The sequence below is a fragment of the Etheostoma cragini genome, chromosome 2 (genome assembly GCF_013103735.1).
Source record: "Etheostoma cragini isolate CJK2018 chromosome 2, CSU_Ecrag_1.0, whole genome shotgun sequence".
NCBI classification, from domain to species: Eukaryota; Metazoa; Chordata; class Actinopteri; order Perciformes; family Percidae; genus Etheostoma; species Etheostoma cragini.
This window is the reverse complement of record NC_048408.1, coordinates 8491933-8510601: the sequence shown is the minus strand read 5'-3', so window position 1 is coordinate 8510601 and position 18669 is coordinate 8491933. Positions and strand designations below refer to the sequence as shown.

The window sequence follows — 18669 nt, the reverse complement described above, 5'->3', positions numbered from 1 at the left end:
TAACTACAGTAACATCATACCCTCACAGCAGTCATTGAGGCTTTATCTCATCTCATGCTCATTTACAGAGCACACATACTGCTACATGGTGATAATATGTGAATGGCTGATACTGTGGAGTTACGCAGCAAAAGCCATTCACAGCAGTGTCGCAAAACTAATCCAGTAACACTGATGTTGGGAATATCTGTCATTTTTAAGGGAAGCTCAAGTTGACCTGCCTTCATAGCTTTGAAGACATAATTCATAAATCCAACAATTCAAAAGTTCAACTCTGACCTGAACATTCAATCTCAGAGCTCCATCCATCACAGTAACTGAAAAGGCAAACATTTCATTTGTCTATGAATTAGAAAACCAATGAATCTTTGCTCCAAAATAAGAGTTATTTATTTTACAAGAAAGATTAGAGCAGTTCATGTGACAGAAATAATTATTCAGTTCAAACCTAAAAGCGGCTTCAAATAAAGACCACAACATACTGATACAGAACCAGTACACTAGATTAAAAAACACGAACCCTAAAAACAAAACATAATGATGAACCGTGTATGTTTTTTTACACTCATGTCAACACTGGCATGAAGGATGCTGCAGAAAAAAGTAAACAGATAAATCAAAGATAAGTCTGCATCTGTCACCTACAACTGTTACCATATGTCCAAGAACTAACAAGTTAGGTGAAAACACACAAAAAAATCCAGTTTCAGAGACAAAACAAGCACTTTTTTTTTCCTTTTCAGAAGTACTAACCCAGGATCATCAATAGTGGACAGAGAAAGATTCAGAAGATAGTGAGGTGAGTATGGTTGTACACAATGTGATGGTTAGTAATTAATGTTGCTGTATCCAGAGTATGAACCCTGGTTTGGGGTTCCGAAGCTCTGGTTTGGGGCTCCAAAGGTCTGGCTCTGGCCTGCAAAGCTCTGGCTCTGCCCTGCGAAGCTCTGGCTCTGCCCTGCAAAGCTCTGGCTCTGCCCTGCGAAGTTCTGACTCTGCCCCGCGAAGCTCTGACTCTGCCCCGCGAAGCTCTGACTCTGTCCCGCGAAGCTCTGACTCTGTCCTGCGAAGCTCTGACTCTGCCCCGCGAAGCTCTGACTCTGCCCCGCGAAGCTCTGGTTTTGAGCTGCAAAGCTCTGATTTTGAACTGCGAAGGCCTGGTTTGTGTCGTACCCTTGGTGGTTCCCCCAGTCTGTGGAGTGAGATCAAAACAAAAGGCATTAGTTATTCTATCAGATGCATTTTCTGAAACGGGACATAAATGCAGCAAGGATTTTTTTTATGTCAGTATTTTACAAGCACTAGCAGGAAGTGCTTGTCTCTTCAATCACGTATATAATGTGTATGATTGCAGGGGGGAATTTCAACTTGCTACGTCTTTGCTCACCATAGTTATTATACATTTGGCCACCAGTCACCGAGCTAGGGTAAGCCGTGCTGTACATAGAGTAGTCTCCTCCCTGGCCCTCAGTCGGATTTTGGGTCAGCATCTTCTTCTTCTCATCTCCATAGCCGTAGCTGTAGGGGCTCGCCTGGTCGGCGGGAGGTGGCATTGACTGGTAGCTTTCTTCCTTTGTGGTACTGAAGTTGACGCTGGAGACGGGTGGGGAGGCGTAGGTGGAGCTGCCGCCCTCAGGATAGAAGGTTCCGTAGCCAATGTTGCTGCCGGATCCAGTGGTGTCAGGGGCTTGGACTGTGGTGCTGGCTGCGTTACTATCATACAGTTTATCTAAAAGACAGATAAAACAAGAGCTGAACCGTGGGTTTTGTGAACCGTGCCACCTCTAGAACCTATAGAATATATCCGAGTGAAAAGGGTTTACTTACGATAGCCTGTGCCAGTGCCGCTGTCATAACTATAGTTGGCTTTTAAAATAAAGAAAAGAAATGGCCATTTAACCAATTTCATTATAGGTGTGTTGAGTGTATTTAAAAGAATGTTATATTTTCTTTGTAAGGCTAGGCCTACACCTATTGAGTGAAAAAGTATCTACCTTTGTTATAGTTGGGTCCAGAAGAATATGGTTTGCCTCGGCCCCTGCCTCGACCTCTGTTGGGACCCCAGCCACGAGGCCCAGAGTCTGAGGGAATGCCACGGATAGTGCCGAACCCTGGGATGTGCTGTTGAGCAGGAAATTTGATGAAAAAGATTTGATGTTAGGGAAAATGCTTCTAGGCAAGAGCATCCTTTTGTGGAGATGTGCATGCAGTGGCAAATGTGTCAGATATGAAGATAAAAAGAAAGAATTCCCTAAAAGAACATGAAGTTCTTAAAGGAAAATTCTGGTCGATATCAACACGTAGCTCTGTTTGGAAATTTGGAGTGCCGTCAGTATCAGGAAAAACAAAAACAATCGATGCTTCCTACACTGCATTATCCTCCTGCTAGAGTTAGCACCCAACATGCTTAAACAGGGTACGTTATAGACATGTTATTAGTCTCCTAACATGTTCAAAATGTCATTACCAGTGCCTCGCCATGTGAAGTGATTCATTCTGAGTGAACACAAGGAATCTGACTGCTGTAGATGTGACAGAAAGGCATAAAAGTTGTGTTAATCCATACCTCTGTTTATTTCCTATTTTCCGGTGAAGTCCACACTAGTTGATTGTCAAACTCATCCAATTCAATATTCCAAAACGCTTTGCCGTTATGTTGTTAGTAATGACTATGTAGAACCAAGCTGTAACCTGACACCCCAGTGGAGCCAGAAGAGCTACAAGAGTTCAAGAGCTATTGAGCATGTGCATAGGTAACTAAACAGTGGGCTCTTGAACTTTTGACCTGTTTCTACATAGTCATTACTAGGGACATAACAATGGCTCTTTGTTTTTTTGTGTGTAGAAAAAATACATTTAGGAATATTGGATTAGATGAGTTCGACAATTGACTAGTGTGGACTAACACAATTAACACAATTTTTTCATGCATTTCTTTCACATCTACAGCAGTCAGATTCACTTTGTTCACTTGGAAGGAATCACTGCACATGGGTAGGCACTGGTAATGACATTTTGAACATGTTTAGAGGCTAAAAACAAGTTTGAAACTTGCCCCGCTTAAGCCTGTTGGGTGCTAACTCTAGCAGGAGGAGACACGGTGTAAACAGCACCGATTGTTTTTGTTTTTCTACACAACAAATTTCCAAACAACAGAGCTACGTGTTCAGAAATACTTTATTTGAAGGTTTAGATTAAATGTTTTATATTTAACTAAAGGAACTATAAGGAACTAAAATAAATAAAATGCAATTATTTAATACCTTGTACACTAATGAAAATGCACCCTGACTTTTCAGCAATATTACCTCGATAAACCATAGATCACATTCTTAACTACATAACTCACCATGTCTGTGTAGGTGACTTTTTTCTTTGTAAAACTAGAATTTCTGTTGGTGTTTGAATCTTCATCCCCGTCTTCTGGAAACAGCTTCTCCAGAGCAGCGAGGGCAGCGTAGGCCTTTGCTTCCTTCTTATTAGAGCCTCTCCCTTTAAACTTCTGACCATCAACTTCCACCTACACAGAAAAAAAAGTTAATGCATCAACATTTTTACCCTAAACAGCAATTTCTTTCTATCAGTATTTATTCTTATATGATTCTTCTACAAATACCCTTTTCACACCCAGGGCTCAACCACGGCTGAACCAATGTTGACTGTGTGTTTGAATGGGTTAACACTCATCGATTGTTTTGGCCTTGCCAATGGGATATTGCACAGAACCTGTGACGCTTACAGCCGGGGCGGGACAAACTATGTGATTGGTTGTAAATGAGAGTGGGGAAGTCGTCAGAGGTTGCCGGACACTTTGAAAAATGTAGAGGCAAAACTACCTGTAACATCCCAGGAGTAGAATTTTAAAAAGATAAGCTTAATTCTATCAGGACCGCCCCTCGCTCCCCTCTCTTGCAGGAGACACACTTCTCTAGCTTGCAGTTCAACGCGGCTGCTGGGTAGCATACATTTCTCTTTTTCTCCCCTCTGTCTTAAAAAAACAAAAAAGGTTGTGAAGCCAACAGCAAAGCCCAACTTTATTTTTAATGATATCAATCCTAAAATAAGCTTTAATTATCTGGCTCTCCACTGCACAATGACAAATTCAAGTAGCTACAAACCACTATTTCTGGTTGTGTTAGTGGTTACTTAGTTGAATATGACGTGAAAATTTTTATGCATTTCTGAATTGTCATGACCAGGGATATACCCGTGTTGGCTTGAACCCAGGTCCTTTGTGTGAAAGAGGTGTAAGCGTCAAAGTAAGCGGCAGTAACACTTATAAACTAATGGACTTGTGTGTTCACTAGACACTAGGAAAACAAAAAGAAACCTTTTGATTATCTTTTTAGTCTTGTTTCTTGTATACAGGGTACTCCCAGGTTTCTTCAAGTTACATTTAAGACTTTTTAAGACCTTTTTAATACCACCTAGGATGAAATTTAATGCCAACTTGACGGCCACATAATGGGAAATCAGTGTGGATTTTGGGCCCGAGAAAAGAATAATTTACCATGTAACGTAACCTGAATTGAATAAAACATTTTATCATAATACTCTTCATAATTAGTTCATAATAGCTTTGTAAGGTGTGTTTGTACTCTAACAACTTAAGATAATAAAGTATTTGTTGCATGAAGACCTGTTATGCTATAAAACAATATACTATGCCAATGCAAATGCAAATTGCTAAAGTCATTGCTTTTGCGTCCGAATGCTGCTTGAAAGCAGCAGGGATAGAGAGTTGGGCTCCGGTTTGTTTTGTTTTTTCACCCTGGGTGATGCAGTCAAATGTACGTGCCTGGTTTCCAACATACCCTACAAAAGGTGGAGCACTGCAAACACCGTCCTCTCTCCATTACTAGCTGATCCGCCCTTTCATTAGCACTAGACTGACTCACACACCGATCCGCTTGTGGTGCTCAGACACTTTCCCATTCTAACTGACAAGCTAACGTTAGCTGGATAGTAGTCTCGGTTTGCAAGACCATCTTCCAAGGCGCTGCAAAGGAAGGTCTGGGAAGTCCACACAGCATTCCAGGATGGGAGAAAAACATGCTCTGGATTATTGGCATTTCTTTAAACCAATCACAATTGTTATGGGCGGCACTAAACTCTGCATGGAAACGCTGCAAAACACCCCCGGAAAGGAACTTGTTTTGGTGGAACGTACATTTGAAAGTTGTTTTAGTCGTGCCAGAAAACCAGAACACTTTATCCTGCAGAGATCTGAGGAGCAGTTAACCATAGTCCTCAGAAATCCACCGGAGTTTTGAATGCCAACACAAAGAAAGCAAAACAACACTGACATTCACTAAAATACATGCATCCAGTGGAATTTTCTCCAGCACTCGAGCAATCCTGGAAGTGGAAAGTTGTGGATATAGTCGCGCACAATCCGCGGTCAAGAGCTTAAAGTAAAACACTGATGTAAACAGTACCTGTACTGTCGTATCTAACGTCCAGGTCACAAGGAGTCAATCGTAAAGTCACACACGAAGCATTATTTATAACGTAACGGTATTTATTTAATTCTATGAAAGAACAAGACATAATTTAAGACTTTTTTTTTAAATTAAATGTAATACTTTTAAGGCCTTATTTTTAGAATATTAAAAATAAGACTTAAGACCCCACGGCTAGCCTGTGCATATGATACTGCTGACTCACCTCCATGACAAAGCACTTTTCATGGGAACCCCCCGTCTCTGCAGACAGCGCATACTTCAGACTGCGGCGCTTCTCATTCAGCTCCATCACAGGGTTCTTGCCATGTTTGGTTAAGATAGGACCCTGACCACTCTGTTTATATCAAATAGACAAATACTGGCTGTTAAGCACATGTGACTACAAACCCTTAAGAACATCTCACCTTTTGTTTTCTCAATGGTGAAAAGAAAATGCTGAGATAACGTTTATTGCATGGGATTAAAAAAAAATCTTTTAAAGAGGCCTCTTAAAACACCACTACGAAAGGGATCAACCGGAGGTACATACATCGTCTGATGTAGTGGAGGCTGTGCTAGCAGCTTTTACTAATTCCTGGGTTCCTTCCACATCACTAATGGTCTCTGCTTTAGATTCTGAGCCTGTCGGAAGACCAAGATCCTGCAGGGCCTGTTAATTACAAGAGTAAAAACATTAAAAACTCTTCCTTTATTCACATGCTTAGTGTGGGCTGTAACGGTGAAGAATGGTCAACAATGAAGACAGGCACATATTCTAGGTGTTCTGGGAAATCTAGGAAAGAAGTACTAAAGTTGTTTACAGACCAGAGAGACAAACCGAATGCATTGTGTATAGTTATAGAACAGAATCTGATGTCTCAATGCAGGCTGACCTGATGAACTGTGATCACATGAGCAGCACCACCCTTTTGAGTATAGAATAGCATACATTGTAGTGTAAGGACAAAGGATGCTGTATTGCCATTAAAAAGCACATTGATTTTGCTTGTTTATTTACAATCCTCATTAGCTCCTGAATTGCAGAAGCTATTCTTTCTGAGGTCCTTTAATATATGTTTAACTAACTGTCCAGGAGTACCCAAGTGATCTAAAACCATACAATAGCATTACTATGAACTGTTGGGTAACAAATTCAAGTTAAGTTTAAATGCTGTCATTGAAGATAAACTAATTCTGATAGCTGAAGTTGAGAGCCATCATCTGTGATGCAAATGTCTGTGTTTATGATGCATTAGTTTGAGCTATGAGTTATTTTGGGTATACATTAATTGTTGATCATTATTAATTGTTACTATTGCACTACAATACCAAAGCAACTTATGTAGTCAAGAATCTTGCCTTGGTTGCTACATTAAGCTTGGCAGCTCGTTTGGAGGGCCCCGTTGCCTCGTAGGTCTTTCCATTTACGTCTACAGCCATCGTGAAAACCGGCTCATGAACGGGACCAGTTTGAGATGTAAGTCGGTACTCCAGGCCAGGTCTGTACTGGTTCAGACGCATTACAGCATTCATGCTGAAATCATCTGTGACTAGAGAGAAAAGGAATAAGTAGGGAAGGCAGAAAGACAAATATGAGCAATCAAATGTGGAGCTTTTGTACATTTCTTAAGCACATTAACAGAAGATCTTTATAAAATAAAAATAAAAAAATCAATAGACCAAGTTTCTATTTGCAGTCAAAACCTTACAGATTCAGTCCACGTGTATGCATGGAAACCTTTCCTTTAACTCACGAAGAGTACTTTGCTTAGCCTCCGTTACCGCTGTTTGCAGCTTTCTCAAGAACCGCCCATCCAAACTTCTCACTGCGTCCCCTGACAATGCTAGAGTAGGCCTATATGCTGACCTATTTTGAAACAGCCTATTCCCAGGAACAAAAACGTTCATTCTGAATTACATTGCTGAAGCAAAGAGTTCGCTACAATGTAGTCTGGCTCACCAGATGTAACGGGGATAACGCCTTACATGTCCCTCCCCTTGCATCCAGGCCTTAGCGCTGCACGGGACAATTGTGATTGGTTTAAAGAAATAAAAACAAGTCAGTGTTTAGATAAGCGGTGTAGCTATACCATATTCCAGTGCTGAGGAAATATATGGGCAATGCGAGTCTAGCTACAATAGAACATCTTAGGTGCCCAAGCAGCGAGAAGCAAGGTGTAGCCAGCATGCCATTTGGTGGTGTAACAGTTAATAGGGGTTCCCTTTAAAAACACTACACAGCGTGGCACCGTTTATCCATCTGCTCCCGTTGGATTTCAGACCGTTACAACCTACTCCTGCAGTGTGTTCTACTCCAGCATGCACCCAAAACCATTCCGACCACACATGTATGTCTGGGTTTCGCACAATAGAGTTTATCGGTACTCAGGCAGCGGTTTGCTCTTAAAAGCTCATGTCACCTCACATTAGCTGGAAACAATAAAAAGATTAGCATGGACCTTGGTGCAAGGATGACATGCATTATCAAAAAGCATTCACGCTTTTCATTAAAGTACAATGCATGCATATGCTACACTGCACTTCCTTGGGTCCCCAGAAATACATCTGCCAAGTGTGAAGTAGTTTGGATGAACAGTTCTTGAGCTATGCAAAGGAGAGAGAGACACACACACACACACACACAGACATGTCTTGCTGTATAGTTAGATTGCGTTGCCAATTTATTATTAGGTACAGATAGAATTGCATTAGATTTAGCTAAGTGTACATAAACTGTCATCTCAGGGCATGAGAAAGCATGTAAAAAATGTATTGTAAAAACTTAATTAGGATGGAAAATTGAAAGAGCCAGGCCTCCAATTGAACCCAGGGTTTCTTTAAATAAGCCCTGTTGAATTGACAACATACAGTTGTATATTATAACACCTGTACAATGACAGGGTCAAGTAGTGTCATGAAGTTCAAGGTAAAGACTTAAATAAAATATCAGACTGTATATAAAGATTGATGATGCCGCTTTACTTCCAGCCACCGTACAAAAGTCAAGCCAAAATATCCCGGATACAGGCGCTGCCATGTTGTGAATTTGGAGCCCAAATCTGTGCAGTAGTGATTGGGCGGTGGAGCCACCAAGACACCCACGCCGCCAACTGGGAGTCAATCACAGCTATGTTTACCGTTTTTTTATAGCTTTAAATTACTAATAAAACCAAAGTCATCAGAAAAACTATAACATTCAGTGCAATAATAACTACCTAAATTAACAGAAACCAGCTTTGGGAAACATTTATTTGACGGGCACTTTGGTTCTATAGTGTGGCCGATGTCCTGGAGGTGGCATGGTTTATGCCCTTTATTACAGCCAACTAACAGGGGGTGATTGAGATGTTTTGGCTTTACTTTTGGAGAGCTGTCAAGCCATTTTCTTTATATACAGTCAATTTAAAATATCTACAGTTCATTTAACAGTAAAAAGGCTCAGCCTATACCTGGGCCTTGAATAGTCTTTACTAACATGATTTCCTCTGAAAGCGCTTCTGAAACTTGAGAAATTTCCTCTGTTTGCTGTTGAGCTGTGGCTCCTCCTCATCTTCTTCTTTATCTACCTCTGTGTACGATCTCTTAGCAGTCAAGTTGAACTGCCCGGCAGGTGGTATCTGGGCTGAAAGAAACAGCAGAAACAAGCCTGAGAACACATTGTTTCATGAAAATCTTTTTACTGAACTGCACATAAAAGAGGAAAAGGATCATTAGGTACCTGAGCCACCTTTGCCGCCCGCACCAATTGATTTCCGTGGCTTTAGAGGTTTTAAGTCCATCCCCAACACCTTGTGCATTTGTCCAAACGCACACAGCCTTAGGGCAAACTAAATGGAAAATGTAAAGGAAAAGAGTGCTTAGGTGCATGGAATTAGTCATGGAAAAGTCCCAATTCTGACGGTATGATAACCTTCAGCATAAATATCTCGATTTAACTGTATGGATTTATGGATTTCATTTGACTTTTTTTTTAATGTCTGGTTAAAAATAAACATTTTATTTCCACTGAACACAATGCATTTTATTTTTAAACACACTGGCAGAGAGACGGATTACTAAACTGCAGTTGTATTGTATGTATTATTATCCCCATCTTACCTGAGCACTCTGCGTGATGTCTTCACGCTGCTGCGGAGTCAGACATTCAGTGGCGTCGACCGCTTCCTTCTCACATGGATCTTTCAATCCAGGGCCATCTTTGCACAGTTAAAGTAGTGCATTAATGTTATGGCCAGTGTACAAAGACATGTGCTGGTTTGACAACTCAATAAAAAGTTTACCTTCCAAGAGCATTCCAGATGCAACACACTCCAAAACCCTGCGCAATGACTCGCCTGCTCCCATTGGTCTCTCAGATGTAACAAGAGCCTTCTCTACCAGCAGCTCAAGAGGCTATGTGGAGATGAAAGCACAACGTAAAGACACTACTTATCAAGCGCCATTAGAAAACAAAAAGAGCTACGATAAGCTGCCAAATGGCGTCTTTCCACTGCACAGTACCCAGTCGACTTGACTTTTTTGTTTACCATTCTGAAAAAAACTTCCCTGGTACATGCTTTTTTTTAAATTTATTTTTTTACTACCACCTCAGCTTCTTTTGAAACTAATTTGTCTTCTGGCTGTGGCAATAGCCACATGCCAAAAATCAAAAACAACACACCTTCAACGTTCTGTGTGCGTGTGTCGCGTTAGATCACTGGCCTGGTTGAATCGAGCCCAGCAGGTACCATTAATGGAATAACTCATAAATGTAGGCTGGTTTGTACAGAACTTCCTCTTAGCTGCAACATGTGCAACCAGAGTTTCCTCACCCATCCGGAGAGAGGCGTCCAGGTAGGAACACGGTTACATAAGTCTCTCATGATCCGGATCACGACAACAGCAGAACTCAGGTCTATGACTTTGGCCTGAAGACACAAACAAAAGGCAGTTCAGTGTGAGGTGTTGCCGCCTCGAATGTCACCTCAACCCTGTGCCTTAAGGTTCCACAGAACGCCCCAGAAAACAAAGCACTGACAGGTCAGAACTGAGCCATCTTCAAATCAACAACTGTTAGGACTAACGCAAATCACATAGATTTGTCCAAATGCTGTTTCTTGTGGTCAATAGGAGAAACTGCACAGTTGATATTGAGAGAGCTCAGCCTGACAGAGGACATTTGGATAAATCAAAGTATATGCTGGTGTCAATACCAATCAATGTGACATTGGTATGGATCAGCAGATCACTCTTTATGAGTTACCAAGTAAAACCTTGGAGTTGAAGACACTTCCCTTTTTGTAAGATTATAAAAGAATACATCAACAACTGAGAGCACATTTTAAAACTGTCACTATCTCTAAATGGATAATAAAGAGACCATTCAAAGAAACAGTTCAACCTTATGTACAAATAAGGACGTGAATGCAAACCTGGAACCACTTGGCGTGGCGGAGAGACGCCAAGGCAGTTAGGCATTTCTGCCTGTCCAGAACGTCCGGCGGATCGTTGACTGTTTGCGTTTCTATTGACGAGGTGGGGTAAGAAGAAAAGGTACAGTTTGACCAAGGGGGTCGGATCTGTCTTGCAGCTCAGGGAGTAGCAGCTTTCCCCAAACCAGCAGCAGCAGGGAAAGGGGGTCCCAGGAACCTAATGTATAAATCTATGGTCCCAACAAGCATAATAGTCATCTGTCGCAGACGCCAGTTAGCCTTTCCACAGTGTGTGAAAGTGGAAGAATGCCAAAGACACAGTAGTACTTACAAAATTACATAGCATGTTGTTAATGTGTGCACTGTGTAAACTACAATAAATACCCCCTATCCCTTGGCTTGGGTTTGCTGCTTCCCCCCCTCCTGAGACAGTATGTCCAGTTGGTCAAAGGTCCAGCGTCCCTAAAAAACTTGACAAACTAAAAGGCAATCAATTGCAAATTACAAGCATTTAGAGAATCTTCACGTCAGCCCCACACTGCAGCAAAACTGATGTTCCTGATCTAAAAGTGGCTTTAACTGGTCTTACGGCAAAAAAAATGGGCCATACCAGCTTTGTGCAAGTTTTAGCTCATTTTCTACACTACAGATTAGGGCTGCACGATTATGGCTAAAATGATAATCACAATTATTTTGAGCAATATTGAGATCACAATTAATTATCACAATTATTTGTTGATTTTAACCAAAAAAGAATGTATTGTCACATAGGCTATTTATAACTGCTTTCACATCCATATTGTGCTACATTCCTCTTACGTTGAAGTTGCAACAAGTTATGTTATGTTACAGTTGCAAAACATGTAAATGAAAATTATCTGAAATAAATAGCCTAGGATACATTTAAAAAAAAGTATCTCTGAGAAAGCTCCTTCCCTTGTTTTTAACAATAACTGATTAAAAGAGCTGGAGAGAGGAGTGCAATAGACGTACGCTAGGCCTAGTCAGAGCGACAGCTGACTCAGTCAGCAGAGTTACACACGTCATGTGTACGAAAACTCTGTATCGTCACTGTGCTGCATTTTTATAAACTATGATATTCTGGCCATGGGTCACATCTCTCGCCCAGGTCCAGCAGGCTCCGTCTCACACGCTTTTACTCTACAAACTGAAGTTAGTTGCATCAAATAACTTGTTGTTGTGTTTATCGCCATGGTGGCCGCGATAGTTACCAGCGAAAACACTGGTATAAAATACATGGCCTTTCATGCTTAACAATATACAGCGGTGTTAATAAAAGTTAAAACTGTGGCAGATGTCAGCAGTGTGGACAGGCGGCTGCTGTGTCTCTTTGTAGTACTGGGAGCCGTGTGTAAGTGAATGGAGGCGAGGCTGTACGGAGAGTAATAGGAGGGAGAGAGAGAGAGTAGGGGAGAGATACCAACACAGGCACGGTTTTACAGAAAATAATGGGTCATGTATCGCAACATTAAACCATATCCATACAAACAACATTGCTTTGTTTGTGGAAAGGCCGCGGATGCGAGGACATTAGCGGCACCGATGAGACCTAGAGGAAAAAATTTTAGTCGCGTCCTAGAGCCCTGTGAGCTAACAGACGCTAACTAGCATTGGTCACCCTGGTTTCTGAAAAACAACACAGACGGGCCAAAATGTTGTGTTTACTGGTAAACTGCTAAACCTTGTGACCGACTGCTATCTGTTGTGGAATTTTCCTCATGTTACTCTATCCTCTGTGACTGTCTATATCTAGAAACTAAGCTGCACGGTGCAGGGAACAAGTCATTGGCTCACGTTCAGACACTGGTTGACAGAGCGGTAGATTGGCTTTGCAAAAAAAAAAAACACATAGCGTTCTACAAACAGAATGACACATCTAAAATATCGCTCCATCACGCAAATTTGATCGTGAAAAGCAAAAATTGTGATTGTGATTAAAATTTGATTAATTGTGCGGCCCTCCTACAGATCCAATTCAACTAATCTAACCTCAGCAGGTTTTTAAACTTCTGCAAGTTGATTTCCATCCTGCATTAAAATGAACGATTGAATGAGTTATAGGACAGATTAAAAAATGAAAAACAGCAAACAGTAAAGTATGCATGTAACAGGGCTGCATGATAAAAGCCAAAATTATGATGGCAATAATATTGAACTGAAATGATAATTATCGACAGCGCATCCTTGTCCAGAAAATATAAAATATTAAGTTGCTTATTAAAAATAGTCAAATCTTTTAAATAAAAGTACAATTGCCAGTTTTTTTCTTAAAGCTCAACACACCAGTAAATATAACAAGATTCCATAATACTAAACTGACAAACAGTTAGCTCGGTCACTAATAGGACAATAACTTTACACTAGGGCAGTTAGAACGAATTCCGAAAATTTAACACAAATTGAAAACTTAAAAAAATCAATACCATTTGAATGCGGAAATGACTATTGAAATGTGATTTTCATGTCTGATGAACAATAAGTTAGAGGAGTACTACCTTCCAACAGTTGTATTTTCAGTAACCTGACAATCTGCAAGAAACAGGTTGCCTATAAATCACTAAAATAGTAGTGGCAGCACTGTTTGGCTTAGTTATCAATGCCGTTAGCATCGTGGCTAAAACTATTGTTAGTGTAACTTAGTTTATAACAAATGGTTTTGGCTGTGCTTTCTAACATGATGCCATTGTGATAACCGAAAACCGCTTCAATACACAATTTTAGATTAGGTTTCATTACAGAGTTCTCTCCTGATTTGTGTTTGTCTGTGTGGTTGAATTTTTATTTTCTTTTTTCAATATTTAAATATTGAAAAAAGAAAAAGAAATTTGAATGTTATTATAAAGGAAGACTGACAGCTATAGTTTACACAGTTAAATAAATAAAAATTATTTGTACCCACAGCTCTTGACATTATGCTAACCATTGTTCTTTTGTGGAACACTACTCCTAATAAACTTTACCTGTGAACAGGGAGCATCTAATGTGATGCACTAGTGTAAGCCCTTCATACACAGAGTCAGGGCTCCAACTGACCAAGCCTGAATGATTGTGGAAGCTAAAATCGGGATCATAATTATTATACTATTTTAAGCGCAGCCTCAGTGTGCACTGTAGTAAATGCATTAAAACTGCACTGAGAGCGGTATGGTATGTGGGGCTTAGGCACTCCCATCATTAAAACTTTAGACTCCCATGTCAGCTCGTGCTGATAACACAGAAGCTCAACAAAAACTCCACTAACCAAAACACATTCGTCTATAAACAAACAACCATGATTTATTTATTTTTTTTACTACTTTTGTCTTGTCTGCTTAAATTTAAATGATCCCAAGAAAAGCCATAGAAATGTCCCCATTCTGTTTTATAAATTATCAGTTTTGCTGCAGCTGGTGCCAAATGTACATGTTCAGTATCAAGTACATGCAATACGCGCTTTAACTTGTTATTCTTGAAAAGCCTTCACTTTAAAAACATGAAAACAATTCAACATGAGTAAACAGTTTTTTATGACTGTGGCATTGTTATCAACAACTTATGCAGAGTGTATCAGCGACTACAGAGGAAATGTAGTGCTGGCAAACGCCACTTCGTCCCAAATCGACGCCAGGACTCTCAAGGCAGTGAAGAGCCAACATTGAATGGTTGATCACTGGCATCGGTCTGAGTGAGTCACTGTACAAGCTCCACTGTGGGTTAATGAGAAGAAGTTGGACGTGTGTGGCGTTTCAGTTGTCAGTGCAGAGCTACAGATCAGTGGAGCAGTACAGTGCCTGCATACTGAGAACACAGAGATCAGGCCTGTGGTAGCTGGTGTTGGAGACTGGACCAACATACGTACCTTCTTCTGCCGTTTTACTCTCTTGCACCGTCCTGACCAGAGGGGATGTCAGGTGAATAGTGAGAGTCAGTTCCGACTCACTGCTATTCACAACAAGGGCTGCATCCCCTGGACACTGGCTTACTGTATAAATCCCCGCTGAACTTGCCTATTAAAAAGAGAAACAAAATGTTAGGTTTTTGTTGTTTCTTAGATATTAAGATTCAATTGTTGCTTTCCTAATTCTGTGATTATTTTTAATGGAGAATGACACAAAACAACTGTAGGTACTCAATTTTACCTCTAACTGTTCATTTAACTTTTCGGCCACTTGATTAAGCAGGGTGATGGTAGGCTTGTTGGAGCAAAGCAGCACCAGCTCCAGGTCCTTGTCTCCCGTCAGCAAGAGGCCCTTGGCCACCAGGCCGACCCTCATGACCCCACGCAGGACACGCTCTTGTGAATCACCGCTTGCACTGTGAAGAGGAAATTTAATTATTTTTTATAAAGAGGAAAAACTGTTGAGTTAAAAGACAAGATTTTAAATGCCACTCTGTACACTTTTTAAATCATTGGGACAAACGCCATTTAGACACCTCGCTCACCTCCCTGTCTCTGTATTTCCCTGGTTATCTTGCGGAGTATCCATCTGGTCAGACACAATCTTGAGGGCACACTCCACACTGGAGATGATTGTCTGTACTGCATCCAACTCCTCTGGTGAAGGATAAACTTCAGAGTGTTTGGCCATTGTGTGCCGCTCATATGGCCCCATGTGCACCCGTGGGGCTACAGGTTCCTTAATATGGAAATCAGACTAAGTGAGGTTTATTTTGGAGAAAAGAACACATTGTAGATGTGAGCAAGTGTACCTTTAGTACGTGAAATGTAATCAATTATTAAAACAATTTTGTAATAAATAGATTACAATTAGTGATTAAAAGCAGTAATGTCAGTCTTAATTCAGGTTATTGCTAATAAGATATCAAAACATGTAATGCAAAAATAGAATTAAGAAGTATAATAGAAATAGAAAGGAAGTGCATGATTTAAAAAAAAAATTAAAAAAACTTGGAAAAATAAATATGTACCAAATACAGCTTTCATGCAAGAGGAAAAGCAATCTTTTTAAAGTAAAAAAGAAACTAGAAAACAACAGATGTTCAGTCTTGATGTGGAGGCTTGAAGATGTGGGTAAAACGCCTCAAATAAAAAAAAAAAGTCTATGGATTATCAAGTCATTGCGGAACATTTAGCAAGTAAAACAACAACCTCATGGTGCCGTCCACCCTCTATCTCCTCAATAGCAGTGATGTAATCATGGTATTGTCTCAGCTCCTCCTCATAGCACAAGCAGTCATACCAGTAACGCAGATCCTCATATCTGTAGGAAGGAAATAAAATGAGGACAGCTCTGAAGACAACTCCAGTTTCAAGTCAAAAGCAGTTGCTCCAACAGCGTAGTAACACAACAATCAATATTTTTCAACGATTAGCAGGACCCTATGAGGCTTGATCTACCCAAACTGCTTCAGTATAATTTTACATTTATTAATAAAATTTTATACAGTTTACTGATCCGCTCTATGGCAAACTCACCTGTTACCTGCCACTTCACTGGTACTCATGTTTGAATGCAAACAGCAATAATTATTTTTTCCAATTTATGACACATTTGTGTGTCATTCCTTTATATTATTTTGTTATGACTGAACTAAACTTATAAAAAGGTATTAGTTGTATTCTCCTGTACATATGCTACTTGTGGTATGCATTTTTACTTTAAGTAACTTAAAATGTAATTTGCTGCAGAAATGAAATGGTCTTGCCTTTATCTCAGGGCCATTTTATATTTCCTTGAAGTTGCGTGTTTACCTATCAAAGTCTTGCGGGTGGAGGCGGTGGCCCTCTTGTATCAGGCTGTCCCAGTACAGCAGCTCCTCATACGCCTGGCGCTCATCCCAATGCGCTGCAGCCATCCTGTCACGACTTTCAGATAGAAAGCTTACGTTACCACTCATTTTTAAAGGGGAACAACGTTGTTAGTCTGCGCACATCTGATAGAGTGGCATTATACAATCAAATGAAGTGTAATGAATGATATTAGCAACGTTAATCGACATGCATGTTCTGTTGACAGCTAGTTACCTAACTAACGTTAACGCTCAAGTCACACTAGAAACTCTTTAGGATACAAATAAGCATCATGTACATTAGCTAGTAGTTTAGTAAACATAAATAACCTAACGTTAATACAGTAGTCCCGTAATTTGTCCTCAGATCCTATGGTGAAGGAAGGTAGCTAACGTTACTGCGACAAACACTCAGCTACCTAAGCGACAGTTAGCTAGCTAATGTTTAGCACTGACCGCCCACTTAATGCTATCGAGCTAGCTAACGTTGGCCGGCATGCCAATGCAATTATTGCCAATTTGCCATTCTACATGTCGATTTTGCACAATACCACTGACTTCTGTTTATGTTTAGTTTGTGCATTTATGGCTTACCTTTTACAACAAGCGAATAAAATGGTTTAGACAAGAGCTTTTCGCGGTAACGTAGGTATCGCGTTGATATGACTGTTGACCATCGAAAGGTCGCCTGATTATGACGTCATTAAACTACCTTTTTAAAATGGTAGCTAGCTAGAAATGAGCTAGATGCTAGAAGGCATCATAGACAGTTAAAGAAAGGCATCGATGTCGTAGCCTATAGCATCATGTATATGTATCATGGTATAGCACAAAATGACAAAGTCATCATAGTTAATATTAACAAACATTTTATCATTTAGTGGTTAGCTAGCTAGCTACATACTAACCCATTTCTGTCCTTAGAAATGTTAATTTTATTATAGATACCTTTCTCTTTTTGCTTCATAGGCCAACGATATTTTAAATAACAAGTCTAAAATGTATAATCTTATTCCTTTGATTTGCCTGCATCAACCCAAGCAGAACAATTTTGACATTCCTGCTTTAAAGCTCCATTTACATTAATACCTATGATAAGAACCCAATGTATTTTTTCCTGACATTCTTCAGATGGTCTTGTACACAGAGTATGATATAAACCTTTAGCTTAAATGTCACACAGTCACCTGGAGGGTGGGCCGAACATATCCCAAAAAAGGGCCAGAAAGTTTTTTTCAAGGTATCTTAATGTGATAGTTTTAATTCTTATCCTGCTACAAATTAATGAGTTCTCCCAGAGTTTGCAGGAGAAGAAACCAATACGTACAACTACAATGACATTGCACATCCCAATGAATCACGTAAAAGAAAGGATTTAAGATTATTTTGATAGACCTAAAATAATGTATATTAGGCTACCTTTCTAAGGTGGCCTTCAGATGCCAACACAATACGAGTCTTTGCAATGTAAATGCGGCGGGCAGAAGAAACCAGATTACAAACTGCTCTGCTAAAATGACTGTGACACTCCTACTCACTCAAGTGAGCAGAGGCAGGCAGAGTCTGTAAGTAAGGCTTGCTCTTAATATCATGCCTTTAAATGTACCCAAGGTTTGGCAGTGATGTTCTGTCTTACACAGTGAAGAACAAGGCCTTTTTGTCTGTGTCTCCTCAGAAGCAAGGACCCTTATTTACCTACCTTCCCCACAATTGTGTCAATCTGCAGTGACCACAACCACAACATCTATGTGTCTGTCACTGAGCCACCGTGATGGAGATGACAATAAAACAATAAAAGACAATGACAGACATGTTTGGCCGCTCAAAAAACACCAGCCTGGCATCTGTTAAGATCTGGAGCCATCCGTAGGGCAGCCAAGCATGCTGGTCCTGCTATTCATGCACAACCAACAGCAGTGGTTGTCCAAGGTAACGACAGGACCTGATTACGTTTACAGGCAGCCAGTCAAGAGGGTCTGAACACAAGCTCCCTATTATCCGGCACACTCTGGGTCGGAGCTCAAAAGCCACCCGAAATGAAAAAATGCCTATGGCCCCCCAGT

The 18669-nt window shown here is 40.4% G+C and overlaps 1 protein-coding gene and 1 long non-coding RNA gene across 8 annotated transcripts; one reads left to right on the top strand and one right to left on the bottom strand.

Moving 5' to 3' along the window:
• Nucleotides 1-363: 363 nt before the first annotated feature.
• Nucleotides 364-17368, bottom strand: LOC117955968 (interleukin enhancer-binding factor 3-like). 7 transcript variants are annotated; one of them, XM_034890825.1, is made up of 21 exons: nt 17201-17368; nt 16569-16682; nt 15966-16077; nt 15299-15510; nt 14995-15169; nt 14715-14862; nt 10856-10947; nt 10256-10351; nt 9725-9836; nt 9543-9640; nt 9163-9271; nt 8920-9066; nt 6804-6994; nt 5995-6114; nt 5668-5799; nt 3350-3520; nt 1995-2121; nt 1828-1866; nt 1388-1729; nt 1110-1192; nt 364-899 (listed from the first exon to the last, which is right to left on the bottom strand). In XM_034890825.1, exons 2-21 carry the CDS (start codon nt 16670-16672, stop codon nt 828-830), a joined length of 2682 nt encoding a protein of 893 aa, XP_034746716.1. In that variant the 5' UTR covers nt 16673-16682; nt 17201-17368; the 3' UTR covers nt 364-827. The 7 variants fall into 7 exon arrangements, with proteins under 7 accessions (XP_034746716.1, XP_034746726.1, XP_034746671.1 ...); XM_034890835.1 differs by having other exon boundaries at nt 15299-15492; XM_034890780.1 differs by having other exon boundaries at nt 16569-16715; nt 17201-17318.
• Nucleotides 17369-17729: 361 nt separating this feature from the next.
• On the top strand, nt 17730-18399 carry LOC117958166. The gene is made up of 3 exons (XR_004659652.1): nt 17730-17846; nt 18035-18171; nt 18282-18399. It is a non-coding gene; the product is annotated as an uncharacterized LOC117958166 (long non-coding RNA).
• The last annotated feature ends 270 nt before the right edge of the window (nt 18400-18669 follow it).